This window comes from Lissotriton vulgaris, chromosome 1_1, assembly GCF_964263255.1.
Source record: "Lissotriton vulgaris chromosome 1_1, aLisVul1.2, whole genome shotgun sequence".
In the NCBI taxonomy this organism is placed as follows: Eukaryota; Metazoa; Chordata; class Amphibia; order Caudata; family Salamandridae; genus Lissotriton; species Lissotriton vulgaris.
In genome coordinates this window covers 930,061,404-930,080,575 of record NC_141685.1, presented here as the reverse complement: position 1 = coordinate 930,080,575, position 19,172 = coordinate 930,061,404, and the positions used below count along the sequence as shown (strand labels likewise).

General features: G+C 42.2%; 1 protein-coding gene across 1 annotated transcript in view; it reads right to left on the bottom strand.

Annotated features, from left to right (window-relative positions):
• Positions 1-19,172, bottom strand: part of LOC147748197 (intercellular adhesion molecule 5-like) — a 225,751-nt gene that overhangs the window by 85,386 nt on the left and 121,193 nt on the right. The window contains exon 2 of the mRNA XM_086959112.1: positions 7,859-8,137. Within this exon, the coding sequence (XP_086815238.1) occupies positions 7,859-8,137 (279 nt within the window). The remainder of the gene's footprint in view (positions 1-7,858; positions 8,138-19,172) is intronic.

The following is a 19,172-nucleotide window of genomic DNA, read 5'->3' as shown; positions in this document are numbered from 1 at the left end:
GATTGTAACTGTTACACCTCAGCTTGATCAGCCAAGGTGTCTCTTAGCAACAGTGTCACTATAAGTGCCTCTCAGGCCCTGTGCAGCCTAAAGTACTCATAAATGTGGCTTCACCTGAAGTCTTTCAGTACTGATGTTGGTACTCCACTCTGGACTGCACACAGTTGTGTCGGTACTCGTTCCACTGCTGCCCAAACACTTGCTTTTCTTGTGGGCAAACTTTTGCAATGACATACATTCCTGCACACATTCACAGTGGGTTATTAATTATCGTATATTCATTAACATTTGACCCCAGCTTCGCATTTCAAAAGTGGCGGGAATCAGTGCAAAATGGTTATTTGAAATGTACTTTCAGCACAAAACGTTTTTTTTTGCCCAGGAAAGTTGCCTGAAAGTAACACAAAGCTGTGCCTAGCGCTGTTTCACTGTGCTTTGCGTTATGGGGGATGCACCACTTGAGGTAAATTGGCATTCCCATGGAACCATCCATGTCTTTTTTAATCAAAACCCTATCTACTGAAAAAAGTATACAGGGCTTTGCATCAAGAAATAATGCTGTTTTAATAATTGCAATATCAAGGAGAAACGTTTTTATTTCGAAAATCTTTCCCTACTTTGCATGGGTGCTGCACTGTAGAAAGGTTTTAAAGTGTGTCTAGGCATGGTATTTTGTACTAGAAGGACAGCCTTCCAGCACAAAACCTATGCTAGACATGACACAGACACCAGTAGTGTGAGGTGTGCACCACGGTGGGTGGGGTGGGGTGGGGGAGAGTACAGGATATCTTAGTAGATATGGCATTTTCCTATTTTTTCTCTCCCATACAACACAGCACAGCAACTATGGCTGCTGTACTGCATTGCAAGACATTTCAGTTAATATACTCCTATGTTCTTAAAATACCATGTTTCAGATATTTTTAGTCACCACTTTTTTTCAAGATGGTTCTCATTATCGGCATATGATTCACCCAGAAAGGAAAGTTAGCCTTTTCATCTAGGTTTGGGCAGGGCCGTTTCTAGGTGTTTTGCCACCCTAGGCGAGAATTGAAAAAAGACGCCCCCTCCCATGTCCAGATTTTTTTGCTTTTAAAGTTATAGCAAAAGCACAGAACAGTATTGCGACAAGTCTGGGAAAAGTCCCAGGATTTGCCTCCCTGGGCACATCCTATTTCCGCTGTTCTTGCGCTCTGCTGGGTCCAGGGATTCATGTACAAAACAGCTGCAATTTGAACCCTAGACACATGTTTACCAAGTGGAACCCCAGGGCTAAGAAACACTAAATTGTTTGGAGGGGGCAGACAGAGAAAGGGGTGAAGTTGACCTAAATCTGTACCAAATGCTCAGAAACACTTGTTAAACACAAATGAAGGACCATCAAATATAAACTTTATGTAACTGGCATTAACTCCAAATTGTTTCATCCAGAAGTTCTAGCTGGGGAGCGCCAATAGATTAGGCGTGCCTGTTTCCTCGGGATCGGGCAGGTGCATTTTGTAGATCTGTCCACTTCAGCTGGCCCCCACTCCAAAATAGCGCCAGTGAGGATTACAGCTTTGAGCTGCCTGTGCAAGGGTGGGAGGGAGCCCTACTGTAATTTTCCGAAATCCTTCGGAGTCATGTGGAAGGGCCAAAGTAGAGGCCAGATTTGTACCCAATGCACGTTTACTTTTTGCAGTTTTATTTAGGCAAACTCGACCCAAAGGTATTGGAGCGCTTTACATGAGGGCCACTTATGTTACACAAGGACACATTCATTTTTGGTAGGCACAGGAAGGTTGAGTGATTTGCCCAGAATCACAGGATGTTCAGCCGACGTGAGGCTCGAATCTGGTTCCCCAGCTCCTATGTTGGCATCTCTGGCCCTTACCCCACATCTTCACCCCTTGGCACCAGGGGGAGACATTGATCCAAAAATAAAACAATGATCAGAAGCACATTTTCAAGACAACACCATTAAAAATAAACATTTTGGCTATAATAAACTTCATATTGTGTACTACAGAAAACCTAGGCGGCGCTAAGAAATGAAGCCTATCTCTAGTGCTTTCTCAGGAATGGGCACATGCGTCTTCTGCAGCGTTGCACCATTACTACTCACTAGAAGGGGCCTGCGGGGATGCTGGCGGTGGCCCTGGAAGGATGTCTAGTTCTGACTTGGACAGACATCCATTCTTGGCAAGCCAATATCCTCCAGCCTCTGCGGGAAGCGGCCCGTGAGGATGCCTTTCATGAGTGCCGGCTGGCTGCAATCAAAGGCAAAGATTATTTCTTAATGGGAGATTGACCCCATCCAGCTCTGTGGAATGGATGAAATGCGGAGCTAATGAAAGGCTCTGTGGACTTGGCCATGGCTTCCTGGGCCTGCCTCACATCTGCATCGACGTTTTAGGTGAGAGCGGCAGGTGTTACTGAAGGAAGAATCGAGCTCCTAGTAACGCTCTCACTCCCTCTCTGAAATAACCACTATCTGCCCTGCTAATGATTGGCATGATAGGGCTGGCTTAACTCCACATAGTGTGTGTTATGAACGCAGGCATTGCAACCCTCCATTACCATTTCGGAAAATGGGAAACATTTTTATGTGAGTATGGTTTGTTTAAAAGAAACCAACATGACAAAAACTGGATTAGGCACTTCAAAGTTCCAAGTAACGTCTTCCACAGCAGTTCGGCACTGACGTTAATAGACATATTCTTGCATTGCCCACAGCTGGTGACCTGAGGCTGTCCAAGTGCTTAGAGGCGGGCACTAGGAGGGAGGCCCTGCTAAAGGCCGGGGCCACGGGCGGGCAGGTCTCTGCACCTTCTAACTAACGTCCTTCCGAGCAGAGCCATGGGCCCTGCTTGATGATGCCCCCCACCCGCTCCTCTGCTGCTCCTTGGGGACTCAAGGCGCCCTCCCCTGTGTTCAAGACGGTGGCACAGTGCTGTGCATGTGGCATCCTCGGACAGGACTCTACCAAAGCGTGCCGGGCCTTCCAAGTGACCCCGACCTTCAGGCACACATGTTTTTTGCCGCTCTCCCCCTTTTGCCGCCCTAGGCGGCCGCCTAGTCCTGCCTAATGGCAGAAACGGCCCTGGGTTTGGGTAGAAGGGAGACATTGAATTTTTAGCGACCGACAATATTGTTTGGGGGTTGTAGGTCAGGTGAATGAGTGTATGGAATAGGACACGCTGATATATGTCTTGATGAGGTGTATGGCAGAGTTGCTTGTAGTCCTCACTGCTGCTGTTAGTTGCTGCATGTTAGGATTGAGGAGTATAAAATAGCTACATGTATGCAAAAGAGGTTGGTAGGGGCTGCATGTCAGGATTAAGGTGTTTGACATAGCTGTGTGTAGGTCCCAACACAGGAAGAGCAGTGGGTGAAGGCTGTATGTCAGGACTGAGGTGTGTTGTAGCACCGCTGATACAATCCAGGGGAAACAACACTTACAACGCAACTTTTACAACGCACTACCTTTACAACGGAACTTTTACAACACAACATCCATAACAACGCATGCCATTATAACGTACCCATTACAACGCATGTCTCTACAACGCATACCACTACAACGCATGTCATTACAACGCAATCATTACAATGCATACCATTACAACGCATACCTACACTATCCAACACTTACCCTACTGTTGCACCCCCTGGAGTTAGAATAGTAATTTTTACCCCTCCGCTATTCAATACTTACCATACATGCAATGTAATGGTATGCGTTCTAATTGTATGCGTTGTAAATGTAGTATGCGTTGTAGTGGAATGCGTTGTAAAGGTAGTTTCAAAGAATTCGTTGTAATGGCATGCGGGTTGCAGTGTTAAAAATGTGTTGTAAAGGTATGCGTTGTAAAAGTATGCGTTGTAACGACATACATCCACAATCCAGTACTGGTTGCAGGTTAGTAATGAAGAGTACGGGAGCTCACGTGTCTCCCAGTACTGGAATGCCAGTGGGTGGGTGTGATTGGAGAGTAAGGTATATGGAATATCTGCATGTGTGTACCTTTACTGGAAGAGCAGGTGGGGGATACTACCTGTAATGATTTAGATCTTTTTCAGAGATGCATGTGGTCCTGGTACTCAAACATCAGTGCACTGGGGCTGTAAGTCAGTTTTGTAGGGTATTGAGGAGCTGCATGGTGAGTGTGTGACAGGGCAGCATGTGGCTCCTAGTACAGGAGTAGCAATACCGATCAGTGCTGGACAGACCTTTCAGGCAGTCTGGCACTGCCAGATGGGTGAGCTTTAAAGAGACAGTGTGTGGGCTGTTGTCACAGGCAAACATAAATGGCTCACACACCGGCCCTTCCAAGCTGGCCCAGCTAGCAGTGCCAGACTGCCTGAAAGGCGTTTACAAAACAGGGAATGGGGTGTATTTTAATAGCAGTAGGATGATTTGCTGAATATGTGCTTGTAGGACCAAGAAGTAATGGCAGAGGGTGCAGTGCTGCAGGCCAGGATGGAGATGCACTGTGGACCTGCTAGTGCCCCAAACACTGGTGGAACAGTGGGTGAGTTAGTATGTCAATAATCAGGAGTATGGTAGAGCTATGTTCATCTCCTAGTAATGGAAGACCTGTGGGTGGGTACTGCCATGGACATTAACTGGGGGTCAACTGGGGTAGCTGCTGCCACCCCTGGCCTTCCCATTGCGCATGAGCCACTGTCCTTGTCACCCCCTGGCATCAACGGTAGCAGGAGTGGCATCCGAACACAAACAGGGCTTAAGGATTTGTGTTTATTTTCTTTAATCACTGCCCCTGCCTACATCTCAACAACATGATGTCCCTGTATAATGCATGTTTTTGTGTCAAATGGCATGTATTTCTTCGGAAAATGACCAAGATCATGCATAATTTCAGTGTCTGTATGCACACCTACTTGGGGAGAAAAATGCCTAAATCGGTGCCAGGACTTTCATTAGCAAAGTATTCTTGAAAAGAATGATTGTAATATTCTATTTAGCTACACTGAAACGCAATGTGAAATAATTACTGGGTATACACCGTCACATAAAACGTGTGAGATAATTTTTAAATGAAAACAAGCTCGAAGTCTCATTTCAGTATTGATATTATTTTTCAAATTTGTAGAATCACAAATACTTGACTACAACTGTACACAACATTTTAACCATTCATTAAACTATTATTTCTTTAGTCCTGAAGTGAATAAACCATGCATAATCATATAGTTATCTAAACCAATTAGATAGAGTGACCGTAGATTAAATCACAAATGTATGATAAGTAACAAATATGTTAAATGCTAAAGATTAAAATACGAGGCACATGAGTAAACGTGAATGTATTTTATTCTCTGCTATGAAGACATTCATCCTTTGCAGTCTGGTCACTAACTTCTGTATTAACTAAGAAAGGGTGAATATTGAGGAAGTAAAATTGATGTTGTTGGACAGTGTTACCCTGCCCTTCCTACCTTTGACAGCATTTAATCTCTGTGTTACCCAATGGAAACTTCTGCAATCTGAGATCTGAGGGTCTAAGATCTGTTTCATTGTAAGGTTATATCTACTATCCTAACCCCCGAGTAGTCAAATGCGGTAACCTGAGAACAAAGTCTGCTGCCCATAACTCAGCCTGTAACATATGTGTAACCTTAGGAATAGCTGTGTCGTCTGAAGTCTCACAAATCTGCTTAATGTTATGGCTACTGCTGCTGTCCGACGTCTGCGGGATCTGGGTACCATTAGGGGCACCTCTGTTTTCTTGTTGTAAAACTCTGGGGTAGGCCTGGGCCTGAGCATTTGAAACTATGTTTAGACATCTGAAGCAATGCATGAATATTTGATGACTGTGCCTAGGTATAACAGATTACAGCTGCTTATATGACGTTGTACTAATGTATGCATAGCAGCATATGAACACTCAATGCAAGTGTGGTTTGAATCTGAATTTTAACACATGAATAACCATGCTGACGTGCAGTGCAGTTGTTGTATCCAAAGGTATGCGGGATCACACACACCCACACACACACACACACTAGAAACACGTTTATCACACATATGCTAAGAAAATAAAAATAGTAACATTTAGGGGGGCTTTTAGCACATGGACAGGCAATAAAAGGAGATGGTTGTAGAAGGACAGGCAGCAAGAGGAGCTTGAAGCTCATGGATACAATGTAAGGGCCCTGGGTACATGGTCAGACTATGTTACGAGAGAGATACATATGTAGAGATTATATAGTATCAGAGACAAGGGTAGCACAATTATTTGGAAGAACATGGACAGTGTGAAGAGTTTGGGGCACAAAGAAAGGGCTTGAGAATCATCTACAACTGTGTAGGACATGAGCGTCTAGTACCTTGGACATGTACCGCACCTTAGTGCCAAGAGGTGATTCAGCTCACAATATGCACCAATTGGAAAGTGGAACTATTTCGTGTTTTTACCTGAGCTGTTCATGGCACTTAACAGAGATAAGCTAACTACTGCCTAGGCCACAATTCCTTCAAGAGTAACTAAAATCATGGGCTCAAGTCACAAAAAAGTGTAAAACTACAAATATTACTTTACACCAACGTTTGGTTGTAGATTTGTTTTTTGGAATTATCAAAATATCCCTGAAGTTCTCATGGGAAGCCTTGGCAGTAGCAACTTGTGTGTGAATTTATGTAGCACACAAGCATGCCCTCCCACCCAAACTATTTTGGGAGCATTGCTACCCATTCTCACTTTGGAAACAAGTTTTCTCCTGCACTTAATAGGAGTACATTGAATATGAAAGTGGAACTTTTGCACACAAAAGCCTTTGTGAATACGGCCAAAGAATAAGACTCTGAAATGAGAAGCGCAATGTAAGATCGTGATGTGACATTTTATATTGGTAATGATCAAGGTAGGGCAATCACTCTTATAAGCATTCAGACATGTAACAGTATTTCATCAGAAATTCGCCTATTGAAAAGTATCTAAGATTTAGAGAAATATTGAAAATGTGGTTATATGCCCAAAGTATACTGAGGGCACCGGTGCATAATTTGCACCAGTGGTTGCCAGTAGGGTCACCTACACTTATTGTTGTGGACCAGCACTTATCTTTCCGCCTCAGACATTTCCTGAGGAGGGAAAAACACACAAATCAGAAAGATGGAGGAAAAGGAATATGAAAAATGCATGATAAAGAGATGAAGCAGGAATCTACAAGAGTGATATAAAGCGCGTGCAGCCGGCACAGGTAAGAGCGGTGGGGTGGTGGAGCAGGGGCAGGGCGGGGGTAACGTCGACAAATGACGGGATTGTTAAAAATAAATATCACCACTTACATTGCGCCTGAGCACAAGGTAAGTGGTTATAATAATTTTGTATTTAATTTTACCTAGTCCGTCGACTTCCCCCCGCCCCACTGCTCTTACCTGTGCCGGCAGCGCCTGAGATAAAGGGGCAGGGAGGGTCTGGTAGTGGAGTAAAGAGACAGGAGTTGGATTTCAGACTACCTTCCTTAAGCACTGACTGGCCTTCTCCATGGGCGTTAAACCAGAATATTGTCAGAACATCGTCTGACATCAATATTACTCCTACAAATTGTTTACAAAAAATCACCCCATTGGATTTACTAATAGCAAATCTTCACCAAATACAGAAATAGTTTTAAAAACGCAATATTCATGTCAGACATTATTCTTGACAATGATATTCTGGCATTCAACCTCTCGAGCTGTCCACCTGCGACGTGGTTACGTTAAATAATATCAATTAGAGCTAAAATGCTATCAGGCCAAAAAGCCCTCTATGAAAACACTAGTTGGTCATTCATCTATTTAGAAATAAATCCACAGTATTGCTAATTGAGAGGATAATAAAGAGAGGAATACTCAAGGTCTACTTACTATACACTATGATGCTGGAACTTGCTGTCTTAGAGTCTAGTCCATTGCTGGCCGTGCAGTTCACACTGTAGGTTCCAGCTTGATCAAAGCTTAGTGTCGCTTGTGCAATCTCCTTGTCACCTTCCCTGGTTTGTGTAGTGCTCAGTTTTTCATTCTGAAGGTACATGTTGATCAGCAAGCTGTCAGATTCGGACTGATTGGAAACTTCGCACACCGCCATCTCTGCACTTCCCAACTCATTCAATGTCTGAACAGAGAGCTTGGGCTCTGGTAGAAAACCTGCAACAAACATTAAAAATACCCATAAACAGATAACACTACTTTAACAAGTGTGATTTCATCTGAGGCAGCAGAGAAGCATGAACAGTGTTATGTTGCTTACACTCACAGGAACTAAGATACATACACTTTTTACATTTGATGAAAGTACTCCTGAAGCCACAATTGAACAAGTGCTCTTGGCAGTAAATGGAATAGGGATTTAATTTACCTGAGGAACTTGTATTCTGGTTGACAGTAACAATTTTAGGGTATTTGGCCCTACCGTTTTCCTGGACTCATGTAATAAACAATTCATAAATATACATATATATATACATATATATATATATATATACTACTCTCATACAGCAGCTTGGGTCAGCCCTCTTCACTCATTGGTCTGTAAGTGTCATTCAGACTTTTTTTCTGCCCATAACAGTATGCATCATGGATCAATTTGTCAGTTCACTTCAGCCCAATGGCTGTATTGTGCTCACAGTTTTTCTGATCACGTGTGCGCATCTGCCCAAATAAAGTGCACTTCAGTGTCAGGGCGAGTGGACAACTGATGGTGGGCCCAGCGGTTGTAGTTAACTTTTTACTTCAATTTCATTATAGGCATGTGCCCCTCTACCTCTAAAGTGTGCAATTTTAATTTTCTTTACGTTAATCTTTTAATTTCTATGGCATATGTTTATCACAAAAAAAGCACGCTGGATAATCCCAGACCTGTTGGCTTTGACAATTAATGCTACATAGACAGACTAGACTGTCTGTTGGTAAATGGGAAGACGGTGAGATTTCAGTCCGACTGCTGCTTATGTCAAGAATTTGTCAGGGAGAGGGTAGTGTCTGAAATGTGGTTGGCTCTTCTTCAGCCCTACTAGAAATGTCCCATTCCCTTCAGGCCATTCAACATTCGGTTCAGAAATGTAGGGTGCAGTGTGTGTACACTCCCGTCCGAAAACAGCCGTGCAAACCTCCTTTGTGACCCGATTCTTATCAAATACAATTGCTAAACACAGCACTTAAAGCTGCACAGGTCACCAAAGAATTTTTGGTCGAGAAGTAAGTTTTTTTAAATAAAGGAAAATTCAATTCTACAGGTATAGGCATAGACAATCTAATCTATGCCATTGCAGTGTTTTTCTCATTGATGAACCAAACCGTCTCACGTTGTTAATATAAAATACCCATAAAACATGGGCACTTGCATAAGGTTCTTTCAATATGATACTTGTTAAAAATAAGTATTTATTCAAAGCTGTGCAAATTCAGGGTATAAAGATACATCAAATAGTTCTTTTTTTATTTAGGGGAAGTTAAGCTGTCCCTCAGTGCCTGAATAACAGGCAGTGTCTGGATACCCCCTGGGGTGAGTAGTATTAATATTACCCATGTGAATGCTGCTAATCCTATTATGCATCGGCAAAGTCAATAGGTCTCGCCTATGCAAGAGCTATGGGCTTTGCCAATGTGTTTTAACTATGTTGTACACCAGCATGACTACTGTTAAGCATGACTGTAAGTTAGTGGCGTAGAGGAGAGTGGCATGGAGTTCAGTGATACAGGTTGTAGTATTGTGGAGTGGCATAGAGTGTTGAAGAGTGGCATGGAGTGAAGTGGGGTGGAGTGCAGTGTCATGGAGTGTCATTGAATGGTATAATGTGCTGTGGAGTGTTGTAGACTAGACTATCATAAAATTGAGTGGTTTAGAGTGGAGTAAGGTGTTGTTGAGTACAGTGGCGGCTGGTGAGCTTTTAAAGTGGTGAGGTGTTAAGACTTAGGGCCTGATTTAGATTTGGGCGGATGGGTTACTCCATCACAACATGGAGGGATATCCCGTCCTCCGTAATGTAAATCCCATTATATCCTATGAGATTTGTGGTTGGACAGACAGGATATCCATCATGATTGTGACAGAGTAACCCCTCTGCTGAGATTTAAATCAGGCCCTTAATATAAGTAGACCAAAAAGCAATAGTTTATATTGGTATTTCAAAGGAAACACTAAAAAAAAATTGTAAACTCCTACTTGCCAAGTAAGCCTGACATGGCCATGCCTGCAGGCTGGTAGAGCTTGGGCCAAAACCCTCATCTGAGAAACTTTTATAATACGAAACAAGTAATCCTTTTGAATGCGACAGAGTTTTCAAAGTTCATGCATGCAAGGCTGACAGGCTAGGAACATTGAGAACAACGGATGCATACAAAAACAGGCAAGGAATGTGCATGGGCTCTGTCTGACAACAGCAGCAGGCAGGGTCACTTAATAGGCCAAAGTACACTTTCTTGACTCTGCTGCTGAAGAAGCAACAATGTAGCAGTGACTGTGTCTGATAAATTCTTTTTGGGAAGGTATCTCCCTAGATCTCATGTATTTGTGTTTTAATGGGAGTTGTTACACTTTGTGCTGCATCATCTTCTTCAGATCACATGACTTTGTACCTCATGCACTCCTGGTAGTGGCTGCACTGTACCTCTCTGCAAACCTTAAGGTAAGCAGGCTTGAAGGAGAGTAGAAAAATGTTTTGAAATGGTGAGTTGAGGAGGGCTCAAGGGGTGAGTAGACAAAAAGCAATTAGTGATGGAGTCAAGGAAGGCTGGAGAGGAGGGTGAGAAAAACCCAAGGAATCGGAGAAAGTTAAAGCAAGCTGAGGCGAGTGGACCAACTTCAGAGTAGGTGAGAGTTTAAAAAGGTGGAGGACACAAAGCAGTGAGGATTGACAGTTCAAGGGTGCTAGTGGCAAGTTGAGGAGGTCATAAGAGTTAAGAAGACAAAAACATGGAAGGAAAATAGTTGAATAGAGAATGAAGGGTAGATTTAGCAAATAAATGCGATGCTGGATGGGAAGAAGGCCTGGGGTTCAGAGTGGACAAAAAAGCAGATGTGTGGATGCAGGATCGAAGACAAAATGCTTTGAGACTATTCAGTGAAGACTGGGGTTCAGATTGAACAAAAGGCATGCATGCAGTCAAACTTTGAGGGTGGCTGGAGAAGAAAGTAGATAGAAATCAAGGATGAGAGAGTGTAGGGTGGTTGGCGAGGAGAAGCATGAACAATGGTCAAGGACTGACAAGGTTATTAACTTATTATTCTTAACAAAGAGCGTATAATAAAAATTACCACAATGTGCCTTGCCTTTAAAATGTGCCTTTCCAGTTTGGTCATGTTTGGATGAGACACTGCACAGCAGAGGATTGCGTCAGCTTCACCTCATCCATTCATTTAACTAAGGTATATGAAACAGTTTAGTGCTGTTGCCTGCCATGTACACAGGTCTTGTCTAGTGTCCTGGTCCTGACTTTGCAATATTGTAGTGGTTGGTTTCATAGCTGTATGGAAAGCAGACAGCATGAAGCGTTGGATGCAAAACTCACATTTGCTGCACATGGAGCACCATGGGGGTGTAGTCCACTCTCAAAGAGAATTTTGTGATATGTAGCTCTTTATGCCCACTGCTATTGGAATGCAACATTTGTAACCTTTACACACACAGTACACTCATGTTATCACTCTTGAGGGGACGAACGTCTAAGTCTGTCCTGAAGGTATTCATACATTGCCCTGTAGGTTTAATGCAGTGTTCCACTGATACTTCAGCCCACTAAGTTACCCTACAAGAAAAGCAAGGGACACCTTGTGTTCTGGTGACACCTAATTTAAAATGGAGCCAAGGTGTCTGTAGCATTAACCCAGCATGCCCATGGAAGAAAATAATTAAGTGTTACATGACACCACCTAAAACACTTCTAACAGCACAAGTACTTGAACTAGAAAAAATGTGCCATTGCCGGGTGAAATGTTTTTTAGAGCACTGCCTCCCAAATCACTTCAGTCCAGGGGCGATTTTTAACACAGCAAGTGGTTTTGTAGATGGGAGGAGGGGGTTTGCCATGGCAGAGATTGAGGGTGGAAAGCAATGGGGCAGGGGGATACCTGTGAGGCTGTGACTTGATTTTTCATGTCTGAAGTCCAGGCAATTTCTTTCTGAAATGCACAGGTGTGCACACTGAGCATATGTGCCTGGGGGAGAGTTTAGGAAAGGCCTGAGTCTAGCAGAACCCATGAGCAAGCAATTTGTATTTAAAATACTATGGGCCTTCACAGATTATTCTACTTTAAAATCCCCATAAGACTTTTAATTGTGAACCTTTGATGTGCCTTACAGTTCCATATACGAGCTCCAAACCCCATACATTCTAAGCATTCCCTGATAAAGTTTGCAATACATGCCAAGAGCTTCATACCGGGCTGCATGAATTGCAATGGTTAATTTCTTCAGCTCTGTTAGTGTTGATACAATCTTACACACCACATGGTAGATGATACAAGATTACCAGCACAGCTATTTTTGCCTGCACCAGTTTACTTGAAATTAAAGTCTATCCCCGGTTTGTAGTTTCTATTTTGTAGCCAGCTCTTCCCGGAGAACAACTGACCCACACTGTGGCCCTCGACTGACCGAAAAATACATGTGTTAGAAGGCCTGTAGGGCTGAGCCAGAGTCAGTTGTGTGCCATTTGGGAGCCTTTTATTTGATCATCTGCATGGTTTTTAGAACTTCTCTCAGCAGGTAACAGGTTTTGACAACATACTAATTACCCATACAGAAGTCGCAGAGCAGGGGAGCCAGGGCTGTCTTAAGAGGGATTCACCAGTGCCCTGTGTTAACTGTTTGCTGAATGCATGCAGAACTGCACATCATTTGTACTATACAGATCAAAAGCATCACATGCACCGATTTCTTACATGCATGCAGTTCTGCACATTATTCACTCCGTAATCAGTTGCATGCTGTTTAGTACATCAATAGCACAGTGTGCGCTCAGAACAAACGTGTTTTGGAAAGAGATGCCTGCTGCTCACAAGGAAGGCTGACATGTGAGATAGTAAAAAAGAGTGCAGAGCTACCTTTTCACAGGGCGCACAGTCTCACACTGCTGGCCGGGCGAGTCAAGACATACCTGAGTGGTGGCATCACAGATACTGGCTAACCCGACGCCATCTTCCCCATTAACAGCACTGGGTGGGAGTTGAACTGAGCTCACAGTTTCGGAGCGAGGGTTCGCAATAGGTTACAGCCAGCATTTATAAATAGAAAGGAGTTGATGTGATCAGATATACTCTGCATGTTTTTCAGCCCACACTGAAGCATGTGCAGTATATTTGTTCACAGCATGTGAGTGGTATCACATTCAACACCAGTCACAGGTGCACTGATTTGCGCTTCTCTCTCTCTCCTCCCCAATGGAGGCATATTTAGGCAGGCCGCAGCTTAATGTTACGGCCACCCTCTGACACCCTCGTTGATTGACACACAGCCTCTGCAGCAAAGGGCTTAAACCTACTGTGCCCATGCTGTGATCAATTAGCGAGGCTTTTCTTTCGTCACAGAGGGGTGTGGCCCTACACTGTCAGAGGCGACAGTGAACCAGGGTTGGAAGAATGTAAGCCCTGTGCAACCTGCGACAAGCGGCATATGCGCACTAGGGCATCTGACAATGAAACTTCCCGGACTCTGCCTGACATACTGTATGATCTAAATAAAACAAAAACAAAATAGAAGATGGGAAATATGGTGTGGGCGGAACCCCGACGCCCTCATAAACAAATCGCCCATGGTTGAGTAGCATACAGTTGAGTGGTGTAGAGTGGAATCACATAGAATGGCGTGGCAAGAAGTAACGTTTTGTGTATTGGAGTGTAGTGTCATAGAGTGTTTTAAAGTGGAGGATCATAGAGTGGAGGGTCATAGAGTGGAGTGTTGCAGAGTGGATGGCAATAGAAGATCATGGAGTGGCTTAGAGTGGAGTTACATAGAGGTTAGTGGAATGGCGTAGAGTGGAGTGTCATAGAGTAAAGTGTCATAGACAGGGCACAAGTCCTAAAAAAAGAAGTGGGGGGATGCTGACATCACAACAGGAAGTGACGTCACGAAAGGTGGCTTGCACAATCAGACTTATTACCTCCCCTCGCTCACCCCTTAGATGCAATTGCATCAGAGAAGCCAGCGCGTAAGCGGCGTTCTTAATGAGCTTCGATCTTGCCCCAGAGAGGCCAAAGAGTGAATGTGTGGCTCCATTTGCTCCAGCTATCAAGCCCCCAGTAAAATAAGTGGGAGGATGCCATACACCCGCGTGGTACCCCGACTCGAGCCCAGGTCATAGAGTGGAGTGTCCTATAGTAGAGTATTGTAGAGTGGAGAATCGTAGAGAGTTGTGGAGTGGCTTAGAGTGGAGTAGAATGTAGTGGAATCAAGTGTTGTAGAGCTGAGTGGAGAAGTGTAGGGGTGTAAAATGGAGGGGTGTAGAGTGTCATTGGGTGGAGTAAAGTGGAGTGTTGTAGAGTAGAGTTTTTAAGAGTGGTGTAGAGCGTCGATGAGTGGAGTGGCGTGGAGTGTCATAGAGTGTAGTGACATACAGTGGAGGGATGTAAAGTGGAGCGGCATTGCATACAGTGGAGTGTCGTGAAGTGTCATAGAGAGGAGTAAAGTGTTGTAGAGTGGAGTAGAGTGGGATGACATGGAATATATTGGAGGAAATTATAGTAGAGTGGAGTGGCATAGGGTGGAGTGGAATTGGGTGGCGTAGAGTGGAGTAAAATGGCTGGAGTGTCATTGAGTTTCATATAGTTTTGTAGAATGGCATAGAGTGTCATAGAATGGAGTGTCGTACAGTGGAGTGGTATGATGTGCCGTAGAGTGGAGTGGTATTGAGTTTCATAGAGTGGTGTAGAGTGGAGTAGTGTAGAGTGGTGCAGAATGGAGTATAATGTCATAGAGTGGAGTATCGCGTTGTGGAGTGTCGTAGAATGGAGTGACATAGAGTGGAGTAGAGTGGCCTAGAGTGAAGTGGCATAGAGTGGCATTTAGTGGCATAGAGTGGAGTGGTGAAGAGTGGAATAGAGTGTTGTAAAGTGGAGTAACATAGAGTGGAGTGGATTGGAGTGGAGTGTAGTAGAGTAGAGTGGTGCACAGTGGAGTTCAGTGGTGTAGAGTAGAGCATCATAGAGTAGAGTAGAGTGTCATAGATGTCGTGGATTGGTGTAGAGCAGAGTGGAATAACCCAGAGAGGAGTAGAATGTCATAGAGTGTCATGGAGGAGAGTGTTGTGGAGTATGAAAGGTGTTGTAGGGCACAGCCATTACAGACAACACATTTTCATCTGAATAGACTATTGCAATTGCACAGACATACAGCTTTACTGATAGAGTTATACATTGCACACAAAAAAGAATGTGTGGGAATGGTATCACCTAGGGTATTGATTTGTGTTGATTTCATTAGAATATTTGTTTCCACCACACTGTAGCATTACAAAAAAACGTGTTTCATTATGCGTTCCTATTCCTGATATTCAGACATCTGCACAGTTAATTTACAGACATTTACATTTTGATGTGAGCAAGAAAAACCACATTGTACATCCTTCCTCCAGCAAATCTCCGGTAGCCAGCATGAGTGTCACATAAATCCTCTCACTTTGAAAGTCAGAGAAGAGAAGCAAACACCAAGCTCTTGGAAGATAGAGCCTGACATTTGACCTCTGTCTTGCAATGCACAGCAAACTTGACATGATGAGGACAATATTTCAAGGCCTGTTTACAGAAAGGAAGCACTCATGGAAGAAAACAAGGAGCGGTGGTAAACAGGCTATACTCCACAGGAGGGACTAATCCTTGCTGATCAGCGTAAAACAAATAAAGCCAGCAAATAGAAAACAAGCAAATGTGTGTTACCAAACACCAAGATAAAGGTAAGCAATGGGCAGAAGGAATGCCCATGGAAGCTTTCCGAATGTTCCCAAGATGTCTTTGCAAACCAGACAGCTGATCTCTCTGGTAGGCTTGGACCTAAAAATGACAAAACATTTTTATACATTACTTTACATTTGCTAAATAGCATTGAGTATGTGCATAGAACCTAAGTGTCATGGAGAGCTGAAGCCTTGAGTTTTAGGTCACCTGTAGATATCCTTTCCCACTTTGAGAAGCTGTTTGCTATTAAATGCCAGTTAAGCCGCATGCTGCTATGTGTTACCACATGACGTGCTGTATGGCAAAGAACAATTTCAATGAAAGTACTCCTGCTGCATTGCACTTTCGCCAGAAAATGCCCACCAATTAAGGAGGGTTAATTAAATGTGGTAAATGGGTTGCTACTGAGTGGGTAACCCTTGAGGCTGAGGGCCCATCCAGTGGCTGTTATGAGCCCCAATATGCCTAAACACAAATGGCAATTTCAGAAAATAACTAAAAACAGCACATTCTCTACTTTAAAAACATGTAGCTCTATATCTAACACAACATAATTCTTAATCACTAGAAATGCTTTCTTAACAATTTCTTGGAGCACGCTCAAGCACCAGGCAATAGAGGTAACATCCCAACTCGAACAAGATTAACTTAAAAACAAGCATAGTGAGAAGATGGGAAAAGGGAGTTCTAGATGCCCATAACAGACAGAAATAACAAAGAGAAGAACTGTACACTTAAGTAATGACACCTGTGAATAATACCAAACACAACTTCAAAAGCAGGGAAGCCTTGAGTTTGAATCTAGATATCTTCACTTGACCCAGATTGTGTGATGGTATTCGGGGGAAATATAGAAATAAAATATCGAGATGCAGAAATATCGAATTGGAAATATCGAGATGCACATATCGTGTGTAAAAATATTATTGACGAGAATATCGATTTTAAGGTAAGTAATATTGATGTTAAAAATATCTATTGTTAATATAGATGTTAAACATATCTATGTTATTAATATCATTTACAAAAATATTGTTGAACATATCATTTTTTATTATTTGTATGTAGTTTAGTATATATCTTAATTGTATATGCTATAAATTGTTTGCATAAATAATATTTTTTAATAACTTTTGTAAATTTTTCATTGTTATTAAATTGAATTTGATAGTTTGTCATTTGTTGTTCTGCGGGGAGTTGTAGGGGTACAAGGTGGGAAGTAAATTAATTATAATTAATTTTTATTACTAATTATTTAATTGGTAATGATATTTACTGTGTAATTCATTTTTTATTAAGTTACGTTTTAGGTGCAGGTTGTGAGGTTTGTAGGGGTATAGAGAGGGGATTAATTTAGTTATCATACTTTATTAATTATTTTTCATTATTTAATTGATAATTATATAAATTGTGTAAATAATTAAACAAGTTTAATTATAATTTTGGTGTGGGTAGTGGTTTTTGTAGGGGTAAAGGGTGTGAACGAAATTAAATATAATAATTAATAATAAATATTAATTATTAATAATTAGTTATTAGATTGTGTAGGGGTAAAGGGTGAGAAGTTAGTTAAATAAAATTAATTTATTATTAGTTAATTATTATTCATTTACTTGATAATTAATTATGTTAATTATGTAATTCATTTTTTTATTTGTTATATGAGGTACGGGTTGTTGAGCTTGTAGGGATAAAGGGTGGGAAGTTAATTACATATAACTATTTTATTATTAGTTATTTACTATTAATTGTTTAACTGATAATTATGTAAAATTTGTAATTATTATACTTATTAAGATATATTTTAGGTGTGTCTTGTTTAGTTTATGGAGGTATAGGGTAAGAAGTTATGTAAGTAATAATAATTGTGTTACTTATTATGTTATGTGTTAATTGTGTTATGCTTTTTAATTGTAAATAATATTATATTTGTTAGTTATGATTGTGAGAATATAGGGGCTCATTATGATAGCGGGCCGACATCAGTCCGCCCCCCCCCACCATCATAACAGTGATGGGACCGTCTGCCAGACGTGCAGCAGTCCCTCCAGCCCAATTAGGATGCACCCCCCATACTGGCGGGCACATCCTAGCCTTTTACCATCGTGGGCAATGCTGCTGACTGCATTACGCAATGGTAAAAGAACATGCACAGCATTTCCCTGCACCATGTAGCTGGCACCATGCAGTGTCTGCCACTTGGTGCAGAGAACGTCAGGGGGGTACCATGGGTACCCCCAGGGCATCCCCCCACACCCTCCCCCCCACAGAGGGGGCTCGCAACGGACCCCAATCCCCGCCAGCCTCCATGTATAGGCCTGTCCAATGCCCTGATCCTAATATGGCGGACTGTGCCTGCTAGGCACTGCCACCATGTTAGTGGCCCAGCTCCGCCCGGCAAGCAATCCTAACGATTGCCACCAGCGGAAAAAGCGGCAGATGGACTTTGCGTCTGCCACAATACCCACTGCCATCCTAATATGGCGGTGGGTAATTCTCATTACAATGGCATAACGATCGGAACTGCCGGCCCGGCGGTCGCGATCGATACGCCATGGTAATGAGCCCCATAGTGTGGTATTTTAATATTATTTGTTTTAATTCATAATATTCATAAATATATTTGTCTTTTGTTACTTACAATATTTTTATATATTTGTTTTATATCTAAATATTTATATTTAATATCATTGTTAAAATATTGTATTTGTTTGAAGTAAACTACTCTCTCTCTACTGTGGGACAGACTTGAGTTAGAATAGTAAATGTTACCCCTCCTGAGTCCAACCTTTTCCCTGATGTTGCACATACTGGAGTGGGAATAGTAAGGATTACCCCTCCTGAGTCCAACGCTTTCCCTACTGTTGTCTCAACTGGAGTGGGAATAGTAATTTTTACTCCTCTGATACCAATGCTTTCCCTCCTGCTGCACAGACTGGAGTGGGAATAGCAAATTCTAACCCCTTGATTCCAACCCTTTCCCTACTGTTGTACTGATAGGAGTAGGAATAGTAAAGTTTACCCCTCCAGAGTCCAGCGCTGTTCCTACTGTTGCAAAGATTGGAGTGGGAATAGTATATTTATTATTCCTACAGTTTTATAGTTTTGTTTATATTGTTTAATGTATATTATTTTAATGTTTCTGTATATTTTACATTATATTATTTTTATTTAGTAATGTTTGTAATATGTAATATATTTTTAGTAAAATGTAATTTTTTATATTGATACATTTTTAATGTGTAATGAAATTGGCAATTTTTTTCCAGTTCATTTACTATGGCTTTTAACTTA